Source organism: Phaseolus vulgaris, chromosome 8 (genome assembly GCF_051622355.1).
Source record: "Phaseolus vulgaris cultivar YP4 chromosome 8, ASM5162235v1, whole genome shotgun sequence".
NCBI lineage: Eukaryota > Viridiplantae > Streptophyta > Magnoliopsida > Fabales > Fabaceae > Phaseolus > Phaseolus vulgaris.
Window position 1 is genome coordinate 22,817,287 of NC_143505.1, and position 19,281 is coordinate 22,836,567.

At 35.6% G+C, this 19,281-nt stretch overlaps 2 protein-coding genes and 1 long non-coding RNA gene across 4 annotated transcripts; 2 read left to right on the forward strand and 1 right to left on the reverse strand.

The window, feature by feature from the left end:
* The first annotated feature begins 5,049 nt into the window (after positions 1-5,049).
* LOC137824396 (uncharacterized) lies at positions 5,050-6,466 on the forward strand. Its single transcript, XR_011083249.2, has 2 exons — positions 5,050-5,251; positions 5,872-6,466. It is a non-coding gene; the product is annotated as an uncharacterized LOC137824396 (long non-coding RNA).
* Positions 6,467-7,475: 1,009 nt separating this feature from the next.
* LOC137826519 (embryonic stem cell-specific 5-hydroxymethylcytosine-binding protein) lies at positions 7,476-13,489 on the forward strand. Of its 2 annotated transcripts, none has more exons than XM_068632508.2 (8): positions 7,476-7,735; positions 8,429-8,585; positions 10,053-10,138; positions 11,138-11,250; positions 11,344-11,409; positions 12,051-12,157; positions 12,288-12,353; positions 12,967-13,489. In XM_068632508.2, the coding sequence occupies exons 1-8, from the start codon at positions 7,641-7,643 to the stop codon at positions 13,336-13,338; spliced, it is 1,062 nt and encodes a 353-aa protein (XP_068488609.2). In that variant the 5' UTR covers positions 7,476-7,640; the 3' UTR covers positions 13,339-13,489. The 2 variants fall into 2 exon arrangements, with proteins under 2 accessions (XP_068488609.2, XP_068488610.2); XM_068632509.2 differs by having other exon boundaries at positions 7,612-7,735; positions 7,987-8,585.
* Positions 13,490-14,371: 882 nt separating this feature from the next.
* Positions 14,372-15,044, reverse strand: LOC137824432 (uncharacterized). The gene has a single exon (XM_068630079.2). It carries the CDS (start codon positions 15,008-15,010, stop codon positions 14,717-14,719), a length of 294 nt encoding a protein of 97 aa, XP_068486180.2. The 5' UTR covers positions 15,011-15,044; the 3' UTR covers positions 14,372-14,716.
* Between the last annotated feature and the right edge of the window lie 4,237 nt (positions 15,045-19,281).

Sequence of the window (19,281 nt, forward strand, 5' to 3'; positions counted from 1 at the left end):
CAGAGTATGAGGCTTTGATCGCTGGAATCCTGCTGGCTAAGGAAATGGGGGCGAGAGTGCTGATGGCCAAGAGCGACTCGTTGTTGGTCACAGGACAAGTAACTGGCGAGTTCCAAGCCAAGGACCCGCAGATGGCAGCCTACTTGGAGTACGTGCAAGAGCTAAGAAGATCTTTCGCTTCATTGAAGTGGTGCACGTGCCAAGAGAACAAAATGCCCGAGCTGACTTGCTAGCCAAGCTTGCCAATTCGGGCAAGGGGGGCAAGCAGAGGACTGTCATTCAAGAAACTTTGAAAGTGCCTCGAGCATTCGTGGCAGACCACCAAGTTTTCCACGTTTGTAGATCAACGGGAAGACCGACGAGAAGTCATAGATCCCTAACGCATGAAACTCTGAGGGCGCCGAGGGTCAGAGCGCGCCCAGCGGAAGGGGCAAGATCGATGCAGGTTTGCGCTGTCCACGAGCCAGACACGTGGATAACGCCTTACCAACGTTATTTAGCGGATGGTGTGCTTCCAGTTGACCCAACTGAGGCCAGAAAAATAAAGAAGAGCTTCAGCAAGTTTACCCTTATTGACGGCGAGCTGTACAGGTTTGGATTCACACACCCTCTTCTTGTATGTATACACGGAGAGAAGTGCACGAGGATTATGGCTGAGCTCCATGAGGGAATTTGCGGGAGCCACATTGGACGTCGATCGCTGGCAACAAGGACTATCCGTGCAGGCTATTACTGGCCCACGATGAGAGAAGATTGCAAGAGATACGCCCAGCGTTGCAAGCAATGCCAGCAGCACGCCGATTGGCACAAGGCACCCCCAGAAGAGCTGAAGTCGATTTCCAGCCCCTGGCCGTTCCATACTTGGGGAATTGACATACTGGGACCCTAACCATTGGCGATCAGGCAGATGAAGTACTTGGTAGTGGCGATTGAATACTTCACCAAGTGGATCGAAGCAGAGCCAGTGGCCCAAATCACCGCACACAAGATCGAGAGCTTTGTATGGAAGAACATAGTGTGTCGGTTTGGTGTGCCCAAACGCCTGGTGTCAGACAATGGGACTCAGTTTGCAAGTCACCTCTTGAAAAAGCTGTGCGAAGAGGTGGGGATACAACAGGTGTTTGCATCCGTCGAGCACCCACAGACGAATGGCCAAGTGGAGTCTGCCAATCGGGTGTTGCTGAGAGGTTTAAAGAGAAGATTAGAGAAAGCTAAGGGATCGTGGGCTGAAGAGGTACCCCGCATAGTTTGGGCATACCATACCACTGAGCAGTCAGGAACCCACGAGACCCCCTTTAGTCTGGTTTATGGATGTGATGCGATGATTCCAGTCGAAATCCAGGAAAGCTCGCCGAGATTCCAGAACTTCGTGGCGGAAGACTCGAACGAAGAAAGAAGAATGAATCTGGATTTGCTGGATGAGGTCAGGGAGGAGGCGAGAGTGAAAGCCGAAGCAGTAAAGAGAAGAGTTGAGCGAAGGTACAACTCTAAGGTAATGTCAAGGCAGTTCAGAAGCGGCGATCTGGTGATGAGGAAGGCCCATCAATATGAGATGCAGAACAAGTTATCGCCCAAGTGGACGGGACCGTTCAGAATAACCGAGGCGCTCGGGAATGGCGCCTACCGCTTGGAGACGTTAGAAGGAGGGGCGATTCCTCGCACTTGGAACGCCACACATCTCAAGCTGTATTACAGTTAAAGCCTTGTAAGTAAAGACGAATGTGAAGAGATTTGAATAGTCTCTGTTAAAACAATTTCAAGGGGGCACTCTTTTTTCCCTAAGGAGGGTTTTTAATGAGGCCACCCAATAAAGAAGAGTTTTTCAAAGTTTAAAGCTTCTAAGTTTGCATGCTTATGGCTTTGAGAGTTTTTATTACTCGTATGTGATCTAGGGCAACAGTAAAGTCATATTGCATGCTTCAAATAGTAAAAATTTTAAAGTCCTCATCGTTTTTCGGCGATCGGTGGCAATAGTTGAAGTTTTAAAGTCCCCATCGTTTTTCGGCAATCGGTGGCAATAGTTGAAGTTTTAAAGTCCCCATCGTTTTTCGGCGATCGGTGGCAATAGTTGAAGTTTTAAAGTCCCCATCATTTTTCGGCAATCGGTGGCAATACTTGAAGTTTTAAAGTCCCCATCGTTTTTCGACGATTGGTGGTAATAGTTAAAGTTTTAAAGTCCCTGTCGTTTTACGACGATCGGTGGCAGTAGTTAAAAGTTCTAGAGACCTCGTCGTCTTTTGGCGATCGGAGGTACCAGTAGTGCAAAAAGCCCTCAGCGCTCTCGTGCATTTTGAGGCAAGAGAAGAAGTCCTCCTCGCCCTTGAGCGAGTGCAGGCGAGAAAGAGAAGAAGTCCTACTCGCTAGAAAGAGCGTAGGCGAGAACAGATTAAGAAGTCCTACTCGCCTAGAGCGAGTATAGGCGAGAGTTCAGAACAAGATAACAGTTAAAATTCGTGCGCCTAGTCCTTGAGCAGGGGTTAAGGGATTCCTTCGGGACGCCCCCTCCTCAAGTATGAATAGCTAGCCCCGGTACGAGATGAGATTAAAAGTCTTTAGTGCATCCAGGGGAAGAGGAGATGTAACCCCTGGGCAAGTTGAGGCACCAGAGAAAGTTCTCCTCGTCTTGAGCGAGTTCAGGCAAGAACAGAATGCAAGACCTCTGTGCGTAAGCAAATTGAGGCAAGTTCGAAAGTCCTCAGTCCATCCAGGTAGCCCCTGGGCAAGTTGAGGCACCAGAGAAAGACCCTCTCGCCTCGAGCGAGAGTAGGCGAGAAAAGATTAAAAAGACCTACTCGCCGTGAGCGAGAATAGGCGAGAAGAGATTAAAAGTCCCCCTCGCCTAGAGTGGGTGCAGGCCAGAACAGATACAAGACCTCTTTGCGAGGGCGAATTGAGGAGAGCTAGATTTCAGATACTAAGACTGGCCCACGCCTACTGCCTAAGCTAAGCACCAGTTGGCGCTAAGTCGATTTCTTTAAAGCAAGAGTTAGTCAGTTATATCAGATGATTACACAGCAGATAAAAGCAAAACCATGTGCACATTTATATGTGTCGAAGAAGAAAATGGAACGGTGAACTTCTTAGTCTTTTTGCTAAAAACAAGTTATTAGCTCAAGACTGGGGGGCTTGTGTACCGACCAGGTCATCAGGCGTGATGACGCGTCTTGCACGTGCTCGAGTGGGGAGTGCTCAATGGAACGCATAGGCTAGAAAAGATGAATGGCTCAGAAGCAGGCATAGTCGCCGATCGGTGGATTGGAGCACGTCGCCTCGGAAGTAGGCATAGTCGCCGATCGGTGGGTTGGCGTTCTCCGATCTCTAGTGTGCGTAACTGGCGGTCACCAGAGTTGCGTCGCAGTCGCCGTATGAGAATGCTAGGAGATCGGGTGGTTTACACACCGCCACAAGGAGCACGTCGCCAGGTCTCCCAGCGAACTTAGTTAAGGCTGTCGAAGGCTCAGAAGGGTAATTCCGAGCGTGTAAGTTCAGTAAGACGATGGTGGCACCAGTTTGGGGCATGAAAGTCGAGTGGGTTGGGGGAAACACCTTGCTCATCAACGACAGGATTCCCAGAGTGGACATTTGTTGGTGGCAAGGTTTCCCCAGCTAGAACATGCATGGCGTAGCAGTAAGGAGGGTGCCATTCGCGATGGGCGATATCACAGAGATGATGCACTTTGTTGCATCCGATACTCGCCTTGACGGGTGGTGTTTCACAGCGCATTACGTGTTGGGTTGCTCCTTGAGTTGAGGACTTAGCTGTGCGGCTGGTTACTACACAAAGAATGACGTTTGAGTTGCCCCAGCCCAGATGATGACACGTGTAGGGCTGGGTGCTACCTGCTGTCCCAGCCCAGATGGCGACACGTGCAGGGCTGGACGCGAGCCACGCGTCCAAAAGCATAACGGCCTGGAGAGAGAAGAAACCCAGCTATAAAGGTAACCTTAACAGAATCTGCAGAGGTACGTTTTTTCATTACGGCGGATACTGCTAAGGTTGTGTGCCTACAGTACGGTCCTACAGAGCATATTCTCTCTTAGTTTTTGGGTGTTCTTGTCACTGACTTGAGCGTCGAAGCGCCACCGGCCGCAGAGGCGCCACTGTGTGTTTTTCAGGTTCTCAGAGAAGCTATCTGTGGAGTGGACTTGGAAGGCGCGTGGTGTCAAGCTGGTGAGGAAGATCGTGACGAGGCAACGCTCTTGCGTTGAGTCAACCGGCTGGATCATGATACAATTATAAAAAATATTTAAGTGTGAAATAAATAGTGTTGAGAAAAAATATTTATAATAATTTTGTTTAACTTCTTCAAAAGTATTAATCATATTTATTATAATAAATACTTGTGACATTCTTGTGATATTAATTTTTTTAATCATTAAATTGATATAAATCATTCATTATTTAAAACAATAACTAAAAAAATAATATCATCAGGGTGGAAAGGTAAACCATGTGATTAAAAACCATAACTCTCAATTACTTGTGTGAACAACTAATGTTGTTGGTTAAAAAGATAATTTATATATTATATAGTAATATAAAAAAGAATCAATATAATGCCACACGTGGTGTCTTTCCTTATTAAAAAGAATATTTTTTATAATATATATATACTTGATACATAATAGATAATAAAAAATATTTCCATGAAATTTAATGAACTAATTCTCATTTTATATAAAGTTATTATTTATTTAAGATTTAATAATTTAATCAGAAGATATGTGTTTCTATAAACACATATGTAACAATAATTAAATATATTTTAAAGATATATTTCAATTTGAATAGATTTTATATATGTAAAATTTGAATAGATTTTATCTTTATAAAACTAATAAATTTAAATACTAAATCAAAATATATATTAAAGTTAAAATTAAGTTAGGATGTGATCTTAAAAAGCAAAATAGAGTTACACTATATCTATATCTAATTATTTTATCATTAGTTTGTTAGAGTGGACTTTATAAATAACTCTGCAGTATCTGAAAAACAAACCGAAATTTCTTTGGTGAAGTCCAAGTGTCAAGTCTCTACATTCTGTGAGAGTACGTGTAGGCCTCTCAAGAACTCTCAAAGATTCCTTCTGTTCATGTGCATCTTTTCTCTTTTTTCTACCAACAACACCTTCCACTCACTAAACCTCTTTCTGTTCTTTTCTTCACAAAAGTATCCTTTAATCTGAAATTGCTACACACGGATTCGATCCTGTTCAATAATTTTCACTCCAAGAACGACCTCTCTTAGGTATGTTGCAGTTTTTAGCTCCCTCATCTGTAACTTCTTTCAATTCATTTGTGTTGATGTGCTCTGTGTTGTTCTTGAATTCCCAAAACTATATGTTGCACTGATTTTCTTTTTACTCTGTAACTTCAACAATTTTTCGTACTTGTTTGCTTTGAGTAATATTGTGCGACCGTGTTGACTAATCAAAACAGAAAACTTGGTTTCAACCCTCAAAATTTCACCTTTATATATTTTTCTTGATTTTTTTTGACTGAGATCTTGGAAGTTGAGAGGTGGGTTTGATCGATTAATATTAAAATCACATTGATCAAATCTGGGGTTAGCAAATTTTCACAAGAACTGCATAATTGTTCTGTGGGTGACGTCAGTTGTTTTCTGAAGAAGCAGTGCTGGTTTCTAAAATGTGTTTCTTCTTACATCATTTATTGAGAATCCAATTTCTTCCTCTGTAAGTGAAAACGACCTTAGATGAGTTTTTAAAGTAATTATTAAAAAATTCATAATTTTCAATTGCATGATCATTTATGATCACACATTATGATAAACTTGTTCAATTATATAACAATTATGTTATTAAGAAATTTTCCACTTCTATAATGACCATAACCAGAAAAATGCAGAACATGTCAAGAGTAAGAGGAGAAGAATTGATTCTGCTGAGAAAGAGGACTATGGAGAAGAAGAAGAATGTGACAGAGAGCAAACAAGAAAACATCTCAAAGAAAAAGTCCAACATTTCTGGTCACAATAAGAAGAATGAAGGTGGGAAGGAGTTGTTGAAGGTGATAATGGAAGAGACAGAGAATTTGAGCATAAAAGAAAGCAAAGAGAAATCAGGAACACATTCTAAGGCGTGTTACTGTGCACCAACCACTCATGAAGGTTCATTCAGGTGCCGTCTCCATCGCAAGAAATCAGCCACATGTAGTAACAACAATCCGATGATGAATTCCAAGTGTACAAAAGGGATAATAGAATTCCAAGGGTTTCTCAGGGTTCCTTCTGTTCAAGTTGGAACACATGGTAGCCTGCTCAAATTATCTAGGATGGATTCTGTTTAAGAATTTTAGCTTAGTTTTCTTGTTTAACGTATAGACTACAGAGGTGTGCTTGTTTTTCATGTCATTCTTTTTCCATTTTCAAGAATATGTTGATAAAGGTAAATATTCTTACTTTTGTTAAGTAGTTACGAAATAGGGAGCTTCATTTAGACATTTCTGCAGGGTTCAATTCAAATATGGTTTATTCATTTAGACTTTTTGTGCACGGTTTAATTCAAAATATGGGCTTTGCGCGTATGAAATTGGAAGTTTCATTTAGACTTTATATGTCTTTAGTATGATACTTGTTGTTAGCAGTCAAATTAAAATAATTGTATAAATTAAAATAATTGTAGCTTAAATTAAACCCTAAACCCTAAATTGTTTAGTCATTAGATATATGACTTTAAATCATCTCTCAGTGGGTCTAATAACAAATATATCAATCAATATTCAATACTTAAAATAGTCAGTTATAAAACAATAAAGAAAGCAGGTTTATTATCTTAAGAGTCATTTTTCAATTCTCACACAAATATCAAATTTAATTACACAAACATTAATTAAATTTAACACATAATTTGATAATTTGATTGATAAAGCAAAGTGTTAATCGATATTTAATATCTCACTCGTTTTTAGACATCTACATATTTTACCTCTTGAACTAACCGAACAACAAATTAATTAGAATTAATTAAACTAATGAATAATTTTAATTAAAAAAAATTGAATTCTCAATTTTCAAAAACAATTTCTTAATAAAAACAAAAATTCAATAAATCATGAGTAAAATATTTTAAAAAAAATTCCTTAATAAAATTAAAATTCAATAAATCATGAGTAAAAGTTGTTTCTTTTCTTTCGATTATTTGAATCAAAATTCACTAAAAAATAAAAATTAATATTTTTTAAATGGTAAAAATCATAAAAATAGTTAAAAAAGTTTGAATTGATATTTTTCCAATTTCCTTCTTATTTTTAATTTAATCGAATATTTTTAAAAAAAATAAAAACTCATAAAAAAAGTACACATAATTATTAATTAATATCAAATACTATTAACTTGTATACAACGAAATGTATAATTTAATTATTTATACCAATTCATAATTGTTATATATTATTTATTTAATTAAATAAAATATACAATATTTTAAAATATATATTTATTTTGTCATTCTAATCAAAATCTTTAACGTTAAAGACTTCAAAAGATGAAAACGATTGGGTCTATTTTCCGGTTTGGTCCGGCTCAAGACACACACCACCTTTGTAGCAGTTTCTGAAAAGAGAAGTGTTTTATTCTATTCCCGCCTTGAAGAGAGGAAACCCCAAGAGTGAGAGAGATGTGTGGGAGAACACGTTGTACTCTTAGGTCTGATGATGTTCCAAGGGCTTGTCACCGCAGCGATGCTCCTACTCGTACTCTGCATATGGACCGGTAAAACCTTTAACTACAACATCTCAACAATCACAACCACACAAAACTAGCTCTTTCCAGCTTCCAAATTTTTTTCATTTTATTTTTTCATGTTTCGCTAGAACACAACCAGGGAAGCATTTGGTGACTTTCAGTTTTTTTTATCGATTGCTTGTTCTGTCGTGTTGGCTTCACTGCAACTGATTCTGAAATGCCATGACTGTTAATTGACTATGTATAAGGAAAATGAATCTTTTTTTTTTCTCTGTTAGTTTGGGGATAGCTTCAAGTGTGTCTGAAATGGTTTTTTGGAACCAATGGCGAAATGGAAGAAAAAAGGAACCTTTTTGGTTTTTCTTTTAAGTTTGTTATGTTGGGGGTTCTTCAAGTCGGTCTAAAATGGCTGTCCTTGGAAAAGATGATGAAGCGTGACTCTGCAGTTGGATTTTTTACACATTCACACTGTTTGCCAAATCAGAATCGTGGGATGAAGATGAGATGACTTATTTTATCTCGGTACAGCGGACTCAAAACACGCATTTCTTATCTTCATTAGTTATTCTGCTTCGCTGATTGTGTGAATCTGTAAAAAATTCCACTCCTGGGAATTTGGTTCCTGAATATAAATGAAATATTGCTGGGACTTTAATGTTTTGAAAGAAATAGGTTGGTGTGGAATTTGTATTTCACAGTTGAATTTGACTTCGTGCTTAGGTATAGGCCGGCGTATAATGTTTCACCGGGATCCAACATGCCAGTAGTTCGGAGAGAAGAAGCATCTGACAGCGGTGGCTATGTTCTTCATAGCATGAAATGGGGTTTAATCCCCAGTTTTACAAAGAAAACAGAGAAACCTGATCACTACAAGATGGTATAGTTTATGGATTCAATACTTTTACTTCTATCACTACAAGATGGTATAGTTTATGGATTCAATAATTTTACTTCTTATTTATTGGGTCGATGGGAGCATGATAATCAGTGATGGGAATGAATTATTTTTCTTGTCATTTCCTGGGAGTGAATTACTTTAATTTAGATAAAATAATTAAGATATTTGGTATATATTGTCATGTCCGACTTTATTGCATAAAATGATGACAACATATGCAATTAAAATTTAAATTATCATTTTCTATGGTGAAAATGACACAAATTATAGTTATTGGAAGAGAGATGCGGCACATAGTATGGAAAAATTTAGGATAAGGGAAGGGGGAAGCTGCCTCCTCTACCCCTTTTTTAAGGTCTTCCATTTGCTTAGGACAGGTTCTTCCCTGTATCATTGAGTTACTTTGATTCTGAGAATATGTTGTATAATAATAAGTTCAGATGAATCATATGAATAATTTTGATTAGCAATAGTTAAATTTAGAGGGGGGATTTAGAGAGAGAGAGAGAGAATAGTATCTTTTGGAGATGATTGATGGAAATGATGAGCTCTTTTATAATTGTAGAATGTGTTTCCTGGGTTCTGCATGCCATCCATTTGTATAGACTCTTGATAGGTTTACTTGTGATGGAGATTAGTTCCTATGATTGTAATAAGTAATGCAAAGTACAGCCAATAATGAACATTAAATGCATTTTAACCCGTGGATATGATCCATGAACCACACAAACTTTTAACAGCAAATCAAATTTTAATTTGAGGTCAACTGTTCTATGATGTGTTGTTCATTTGAGGTTTTAGTCGAGCACTTTGCTCACATTGTAGTAATTTATGATCAAACAATGCTAAGAATTATAGTGGGTGTATGATGCACCTTTGCACACAGTTAGATTTCTATGTCTTGTATATTCATTTTTATAGCATGCCAGTATTTTGGAAGCCACTGGTAAATCAGGGAAACTGAAAGTTCCGTTTGGTTTTTTCATGGTGCTTCATAATTTTTATTATTATGATGTACAGTATGGTTCTTATCTGTTTTTTTTGTCCTGTGCAAGGAAGAATGATTTATGGAAATTTGTGAGTTTCTTCTGTCTTTATTATGAATAAGGGTAAAATTATAATTGCTCAATTTATGATTAAAATGTTATATTTAAATAACATTGATTATGATACCAGGTTCCTTATTGAATTCTTGAATCATTTTCAACCTCTCTTAAAAATACCATCATATCATTCCTGAAATATGAGCCTGACAATTTTGCTTGGTGCTTTACTACTATGAAAGTTATAAATGTCATTTTAGCCAATGTTCATTATGAAATTTCTTGGTGTGTTTACTGTTTTCATAATCATTTTTGGATTATGTCAACTACAATACTACTGCCTTAAATCATAATCTGTTAAACAAAGTACTCAATCTGATGTGAACTATGCTCTATACTGTAGTTTAATGCTCGATCAGAATCTATAGATGAAAAGGCATCATTTCGTCGTTTGCTTCCTAAAAGCAGGTGCCTTGTAGCAGTAGAAGGGTATGTGTCGCATTTCTTGTTTAATTATATTTTCACCTATCTGTTCTTATATTTAGCTTTAACATGACTTGGGATTGCTTCCGCTTGCTGTAACTTTTTGTTAAGATAACATAAGAATAGAAGAAGTAATTCCTTGAATTCGAGGACTGGTAGTCTCTTTAAAATAAGAGATGGAAATGAGCTAATACTTTTCCTTGCTTCTTTACTGTGCTTGCATTTTAAATGATATATGGCAGACTTAGATTCTAGTCAAATAACAGAATGCAAAAATACAAAATACAATCTAGCATCTATATTCCCAATATTAAGCTAGCCAATACTATATTGCCAACAAAGCATCCAGTAACAGAATTGGTTCACTAGACATAGCCATCTAGATGCTTTGGTTGGATAATCTTCCTCTTGGGCCGTTCACTAGCAACAGTAACTTGTGGTTGGCCCAAAGCCCCTTTATCAGCCCATGTCATATCACTTTTATTCCTATTACTGTTTCTTCTAATATTATAGTATAAAAATGCTTTTTTAATATTGCTTGTACTGTTGAAGATTTGTCTAGTTCTAGGTAAGACCTTTTTTGTCATGTTTCCTAAAAATGTATGAGCTGAATCAAAATGAGTTCTACTTGCTGGGTAGAAAATGCACTACCAGTGTGTTTATGTTACTGTTTCATACATAATAGTATTTGAGAGTTGAGATGGATTCTTCATTAGAACGAGATAAATTCCATCATGACAACCGTTGTGCTAGTTTTTAAGTATATATACCTTTGCCTATTATTATATTTTTAGTCTTTTATTCTTGTGTATTTTGTGCCATGTTCCTAGCCTATTATTATGTTCAAATTTTTGATTCAACGTATTCCTTCTAACAAGAGGTTTCCTTTTCTTTACGGTTTTTCTAAATATTCCAAAGTTTTGTGGATTACATTCATGCTCTGCTTATTTGTGGCTTTATGTTCTGTTCTTTCAGTTGATTTGCTTTTTTAAATATATGTTTAAGATTTTATGAGTGGAAAAAGGATGGTTCAAAGAAACAGCCTTACTATATTCACTTCAAAGATGGCCGGCCACTTGTCTTTGCTGCTCTTTATGACTCATGGCAAAATTCTGAAGGTAAACATTTCTTCCGAAAGATGTAAGGAACTGAATTTATCCAATATGAAAGACAAGACAGCATGTAATGTTGATGTGAATTGCTAACTGCAGGTGAAACACTACATACATTCACTATTGTTACGACCTCATCATCTTCAGCACTTCAGTGGCTTCACGGTGAGTCATGCACTCTAAATTTTGGCATACCAACGGAAATGACCTTTTATGTGGATTTTTGCATTGTTGGATATTAGCAACCTTTTACAGTTCTTGTCGTACACCTATTGGAATTCCTAACTAGGTATGCCTCCGTTTCCTTTTTGTAAATTAATAAAAAACACTTCATAGAGCTTAAGTTTCCTACCAAGTGTCAACATATGCAAAGTGGCTAGACCTTCATTCACAAGATTCTCATATATTAGATTATAGACTTCCCCTTTTTGGGACTGCTGAAACATTCATATACTCGAGTAGATTTGATATTGTTAAACTCTTGGGAGAAGAGAAACATTAAGGTGAAACCGTGTGTGACAACACAAGTGCTTTGTTCATATTAAGATAAAGGAATCAATACAATAAATAGAGGAGATTTGATATCCTCAAAGAGTGAATATGATACATAAATAAATAAAAATGTTTCTAATAATACATGTATAATCTATATAATCGTAATTATATAAACTCAGCTCCTTATTTCTATAATTATAATTTATAACAATATTTCTGATTATATAGGATCAACTCCTTATTTTTATGATTATAACAATTATATTGGTTAAATACTTATGTTATGTCTGTACTTTAATGTATCTCCTTAGATAGGATGCCTGTTATTTTGGGCAGCAAGGAATCAACTGATACCTGGCTAAGCAGTTCTGCTTCCAGTTTTAAGAGTGTGATGAAGCCATATGAAGAATCTGATTTGGTATGTGTTTTTACAGAACATCGAGGCTGTAATTTCTGTTTTCTTCATTAATACCAGTCATGTTAAGATTTTCTGGCTTAATATCGTTGCATTTAGTATTGTTAGTTTTTCCATTTGTTTTCATCTCCAGGTATGGTACCCAGTGACATCTGCTATGGGGAAGACATCGTTTGATGGACCTGAGTGCATAAAGGAGGTAGGACTATTAAAAATTCATTAAATGTTTCTTGTCATTTAGTTTTTTTTTTAGTTTGAACATCTTAAATATGTATCTTGGTGTATTAAGTTGAACATGTAATTCAGTCAACAAATCACATTACTTTTATCTTAACCTGCAATTATACTTACCTAGATCTTTATTTCCACTTGTTCTTTGATGTATAAATTCAAAAAAGAAAATTTTGGATTTTACTTTGTTTTGTACTGGTCGTTTAAAAATTATCAATGACAAGGTATAACTTTTAGTTTTTTTATTTTTTGGGTTCTTGGAATTCTATTAGACCATTAAAAAGGAGAGTGGGAATGTGAAGTGATGGATCATATCCCCATCAGTCTGGGGATAATCAGTTGTGCTATGATCAGCTGGTGTTCAATTTGTATTCTATTCAAATTTAACAAACAAATATGCCAGAACACTCAATGTCATGTTATTGTGCCCATGTTTGTTGAAGCGGGGCCCAATGTTTCATAAGTTCTCTATTGTCATGTTCTTGCTTATGTATTTACATATTTAGGGTGTAAGCAATCTGTCTACATGATTTAATATTGAAATTTTAAAACCATAGTTAGCATTGTACCATGTTTGGCAGATTCAAGTAAAGGCAGAAGGGAACACGTCAATCTCTATGTTCTTTTCAAAAAAAGGAGCTGAAAGTAAAGACACAAAGCCAGAGCAGAAGTTATCATCTCATGAATTTGTCAAGACTGAACCTACAGAAGACTTGATTGAAGGAGCAAAAGCTGAGGAGGGAGACAATGACTTGAAATTCAGTGGTTCTTCCCATTCTAAAAATGCTTCTACGCTCCCAATTAAGCGTGAGTATGAGACTTTTTCAGCTGATTCAAAGCCAGCACTGGCAAATCATGATCAGATAAGTTCGAACCCTGCAAAGAAAAAGGAAAAAACAAAAACTGCTAATGATAAACAACCAACCTTGTTTTCATACTTCGGAAAAAAGTAACTACTAAACTAACGGGTTTTGTGAACATTGGTTTGTCTGTATTGCTGCAAACATTTCTTTTTGCTTGTGTATTTCCTTTATTGGTCACGTTTTGGTTGTACATTTACAATATCTAATCTTGGAGGAAGAGCTGTTTCCTTTTTTAAACCTATATAGTTCATGTTCAAGGGGAGTTTTATACAGTAATGCTTTTCTATTACTATATTATGAGTTTTTTATGATCACCAAATGTGGTCTCAGCTTTTGCCTGTTAAAATGGCAAAATACTTCCTTGTTGACTGTTGCAGTTGCACAGTTGAATGTTGCCGTGCGAAATACTGTGAACATTCTTGCAACCAAATGCAAAATTAGCAGAGTCACGAATTCTGATTCTTTGCAGGGTTTTTGGTGTTGTCCTAGTGTATTCAAAATACCCTAATTTTTTGATATTTTAAAATATATTAAATATAAAAAATTAAGTGTATTTTGAAGGCACACAACTTTCAGCTGAGAATCCAAATTCATGAATCACTTATTGGGTCCTTGTTGACTTTTTACTTCTATTTGAACTCAATTTGTGAATCACTTCTTGGGTCCTTGTTGACCTTTTATTTCTATTTGAACTCGATTTATTAAACTGCAACGAAATGTACGTCTTAATTTAAGATATAAAACTGAATTAATGGTCAATCATATAATCCTGGAGAGAAGTTTAACTTAGTTTAATATAAACAAGTTCTTAAATAGGTATGAACAATTGAACATTTTAGTTAAAATAGTAGTTTTAAGCCTAATAAAATTTTGGTTTGGTTGAAAGAGTATTGGTTTCTACATCTAGATTTAAAATTCTAATTCAATTTAATCGCGGACTTGAATAATTTCTGAAACTTCTCGAGCTTTGTATTAAAATTTGTCGGAAACAGATTTTCATGAATACTTTTATTGATTAATTTAGAACCTAAGCAAAAAAGACTTAATTCAAACAAGTTATTTTTTATCAAACCAAGTGGTCTTAATAACAAACCCTTTTGGGAAAACTAATTGCTCTTCGGTGTTTTGAATCTTAACAATCTTGCATTATTGATGAGGACATAGTAAACTTGCATCTTCCCAACATTTAAACCAAGGACTTTGTACAAACATTATCAAGTGCTATTAAAAGCAAACGAGTAATTTATTTACCCTTTTGAGATTTTACATGAAGTTCACAAAGAGAATGTATATAGATTCTTCCTCCAAGTTGAGTACATTTTTTTGAGGCAGTTCTGGTCACAAGATTTTTCCTTTACGTAGCAAGACTTGTGGAGTCATTGTTTTAGTTTTACACTTTCACTTTTCACATTTTGAAGGAGAAAAAAAGGAAAAAGAAAAGATAGGAGATGAAATCCATCACTTGTGGTTAACAAAGAGGAAATAATTGGGGACGTAGAAGAGGTAGAGACCAACAATAAGCCTCTATCCAATGCCCCTTTGGTGCTATTTCCATGATGATCTTCTTAAACAACCTAAGAGGAGCCATGACACCCCATTGTACCACAGGACGTGATCCAAGGCAGAACCCTCTTCTCTTGTTTCCTAGCCGAATGCTGCTTCCCCGCCGCCGCCGGAGCCGTCGCCGAGGACGGCACAACCCAACCAACATGGCAGAACTTGGCAACATTGAAATGCTCACACCACCACCTCTCTTGAACATCTTAGTAAAGTCTCTTTTGTTCCCAAATGTTTTGTTGTGTGACATTACATGACACTAAACTCTTATATAGTATGTCTAAAAGGTACGTCATTCATGATCATTATAATGGTCATAATGGCAGCAATTATAACAAGGCTAATGCTATAGGAATAATTCTAGTGTGCAAATAAAATAATGGTTGAGATGAATCCCTTTATTCTTCTTTAGTAGTTTAGGGTTGTGGTTGCCATCATTAGGAGGAGTATGCTTATAAGTTAAGATCGAATAAAATGAACTTAAGGTAGCCGTAAGAACTCTTTTCCTATGAGCTATTATTGTGACTTGTCTCATGCTTTCCCTATGAGAAGGAAGAAGAAAAAGTTATCACATAATTCTTTTTCTAATTCATTTTTTAATAATGACGCTCCACCATGGCCATAAAACCACTTTAATTAGATCATCCATCGTATGAAATATAATCATTTTCACTGTATAATAATTGATTAATCCTATGGATATGCTTTATGAACGTATAGTATTTGTTTATAGCTTAGTTTACGTACTCTGTTCATGAACTGAGATTTATCGTACAATATAATTAGACACAGATTAATTAAAAGTATTACTTTAATGACGATAATATGAAATTATTTTATACAGTGAATAGTCTATTTCTAATAAAGCTTTTGAAAAACATAAAAAAAAAACCCTTGAATTTGAATGTGCCTTTTTTCGTATAGGTGTAGCCAAAAAAAGCAAAAGTCATTTGGAAAAAAAATTAGGAAAAATGTTCTTAATTTGGAAATGGAATGAAATTTGGTTACTTGTGCTTATGTCATTAGGATATTTTGAATCATTAATTATTTGTCTAATATGATCATATATTAAACTGTCTTTCTGTTCCAACTCCCAACTTTTGTTTATAACAACTTTTGCATTGTTAAATAATTTCTGCATCACAGTATATCAAAGTAATCATGAGAGAACTAATTAGCGGGATCGTGAAGTAATTACTATAGTAAACAATAATACAATTGGCAAGTCATTAAACTTTGAAGGTATAGTTTGTGTTAATATTTATAAATATATGTAAAATCCTACCATTATTTCTGATTAGTTCACAATATACAAGCGTGGAGGTATATACTTCTAAATTTTTCTTTTTGCCAATAATAATTTTTTGTTTTGAATCATTTGTTACTAATAAACTTTTATTTTAATTTTTATCCCTAAAAAACTATGTAAAGCCTTTTATTTACTAATAAGTAATTAGGAATAAGAGAAAAATCCTACAATTTATCTTACACCAAAACATATTTAAATCTCTTATTTATTATTAATAATTTACACATAAGCATACTCATATCATTCTTTATAAAAAGAACGGGGCTACCCAAGGAGATGTAATGAGGTAAGTACATTGGTTAAATAACAACATTTCTAATTGTTTCTTGAGTTCATTAATCTCTAAGAGAGACAATCTAGATGGAGCTATACATAGGGATCTACCCCTAATAGATTATGGTGTTTCTTTTATATATGTTCAAGTTGATGATTTTTATGAGAAAAAAATAAAAAGTTTGTCTAAGTTGTTTGGGACTTAGTTGCTATGAAGTTGCTTAATTAAAAGTTTAGACAAGTTTTCACCTCTATAAATACTTTGCATGTTTCTAAACATGATTTATTAGAATATGAAATTAAAGTATGGGACTATAGTGAAACCAATTTGTATTGTTAGTGGGAATAATGGAAATGGAATAAAATCGAAGGGCTATTTGCTTTTTGTATGTTGGTTTGGACAAATTTAACATTTATTTTGATTAGATCAAATTTTTCAGAAAATTAAAAGACATTAAATAATTGGTATTCTTCAATTTTAGAGGAAAATATGTCACACTTCAGAGAAAACACCATATCAACTAAATTTGGTCAAGTGTAAATTACGTACTAACCCAAATTGTGGTCACTAAAAAACGTTCAAAATAAATATAGCTGTAATACTCTTATTTATATATATATATATATATATATATATATATATATATATATATATATATATATATATATATATATATATACACTACAACTTCATGTGCCAATATTTCTTAATCTATTGTAGTAATTTAAATGTTGATTAACTTGCTTAACTGTATTACATTCTTTGTTTTTTTTTAACTATTTTATATCATTAATGTTAAAACAACAACAACAAAAATTATATATATATATCTAAAGGTTATGTCCAAAATTAACTATAGTAAATTTCATATATTAACTTCTATTGCAATAAATTATTTTTAGCTAAATAATGTTAGTTAAATAGTTTCAACAAAAGAAAATAGTTATAAAAACTAAATTATCAATTCCAATATAAAGGACTTAAACATGATAAATGTCCTCCCGTTTTTATTATCATTATCATTATTATTCTTACAATTTATCCAAGATCAAATATCCCCAATTGAATTGTTCCTATCTTTTTACTTCAGCATAAATGTTCTTCTTAATGTCCAAGAGGGTGGGGTACTTGCAAAGATACTTTGACGCTCAAGTTAGTTGAGGTTTATTTTAGTAGTTTAGTTTAGAGTTCAAGATAATATCACCTTTCACCATGAGGGTCCTCTTGTATTTATACTATTCTGATGGACCTTATCTGGTCAGAAATCGCTTTACAGTTTCTAATGAAGATTAACACTCTTAACCTCCTGTATGAGGTGGACATTGCTTTGTACTGAGAGGTAGTTAGTCCGCCAGGTTATTCGGCTACTCGGGTTGTTGTCGGTGCGTTCACAAGATGACCCTTAACCTGTTTGAGAGATTGCTTTAGGTTTATTGGCAACCTTGTGGGCGGGAGGGTCAACCGGAAGACGCACGTCCCCAGCGATATCACTCACAACGACATTACCGCTGACACGAGAAGACTCACAAGAACTCTCGGGACTTACTGAATCAGTATCTGAGAGGTGGACAATTTCGCGAGGCAACATGGTGCCAATTAATTTAGACATTCTCAAGGTGGAACTATCAGAAGCAAATGAGGACATGTTTGGTTACCTTAACTTTGGTCAAGGAATTAGTCAAGGCATAAGCAAAGAAAAGGAAAAAAGTAAGTATAACGTTGGAAAAAAGGGGGAAATTCAAATGTTGCACAAATCTCAACTGTCAGATCAAAATGAAAGTAATGACTCAGATCTTGCGAAGGTTCAGGAATTGACATGACACGCCAACTAGCCATCACATCAATAACATTATAGGTGGGACTCTCTATCTCGCAGTTACGTGAACAATATTCGGCAATAAGGCAAATGCCCCACAGACAAGACCTCAGGAAAGCTTACGAGAAGGGCAACCATTGTCGATAATGCCGACTTGTTCTTTCCCAAGAAAGCTCAAGCCTGGGGGAAAATGTTATGTTAGGAATCAGGAGGAGTCAAACGCTTGACTTCCAATTCAAATAAACCTAAACCAATCTCTCAAACAGGTTAAGGGCCATCTTGTGAACACACCGATAACGGCTCGAGTAGCTGAATACCCTGGTGGCCTAATGATGTGAGTTGAATCAAGCATAAACACTTTTAACACTTTTAACACGACATTATTTTTTAAGGAAGACAACAATTCAAGGAACAAATCAATACTTAAACAATGAAAACGAAATTAACATCACCAAAACAGAATGCTAAAACGGAATTAAACTCAAGGAAGCTTAAGGAATCATCAATGGAGACAAAGCCTTCCAAAATGATGAACCAAACTCAATAAGAGTGTTATCTCCTTGTGAACAACAATGGAACAAGATTACCGAACAAAATTTAAAGAAGAACACAATTAACTGAACAAAATTTAATTCTAGGAAGAACAACTGATTGAATGAATAAGACAAAGTGAAGGAAGATGAACTTATGTGGTTGTAGCATGGTTTGGGAATAGACACGCCACTTGGAGGTGATGATCCAAGATAAGTGTTGGTAAGACGTCACTTGAATGCTCCCAATGCATCACAAGATGAGACAAAGAAGAGGAGAACAAGTCTCACACCAAATCACTCACAAATTGAGTATAGTAACTTTACTTGTATTTCAAACTTGTGTTTACAAAAACCAAACACCTCTATTTATAGCTTTAGAGGACTGACATGAAAGTGAAACAAATTCAAAATTCCTTCCTAATCCAAATTAAATTCGGCGCCTATACTAGAGTCATGAGGAAGGTGTGACATATTTTCTATTTTGGCACCTCCTAAACTACTCTTACACCATCTCCTTAAGTCACATGGAAGATGTGACTTTGTT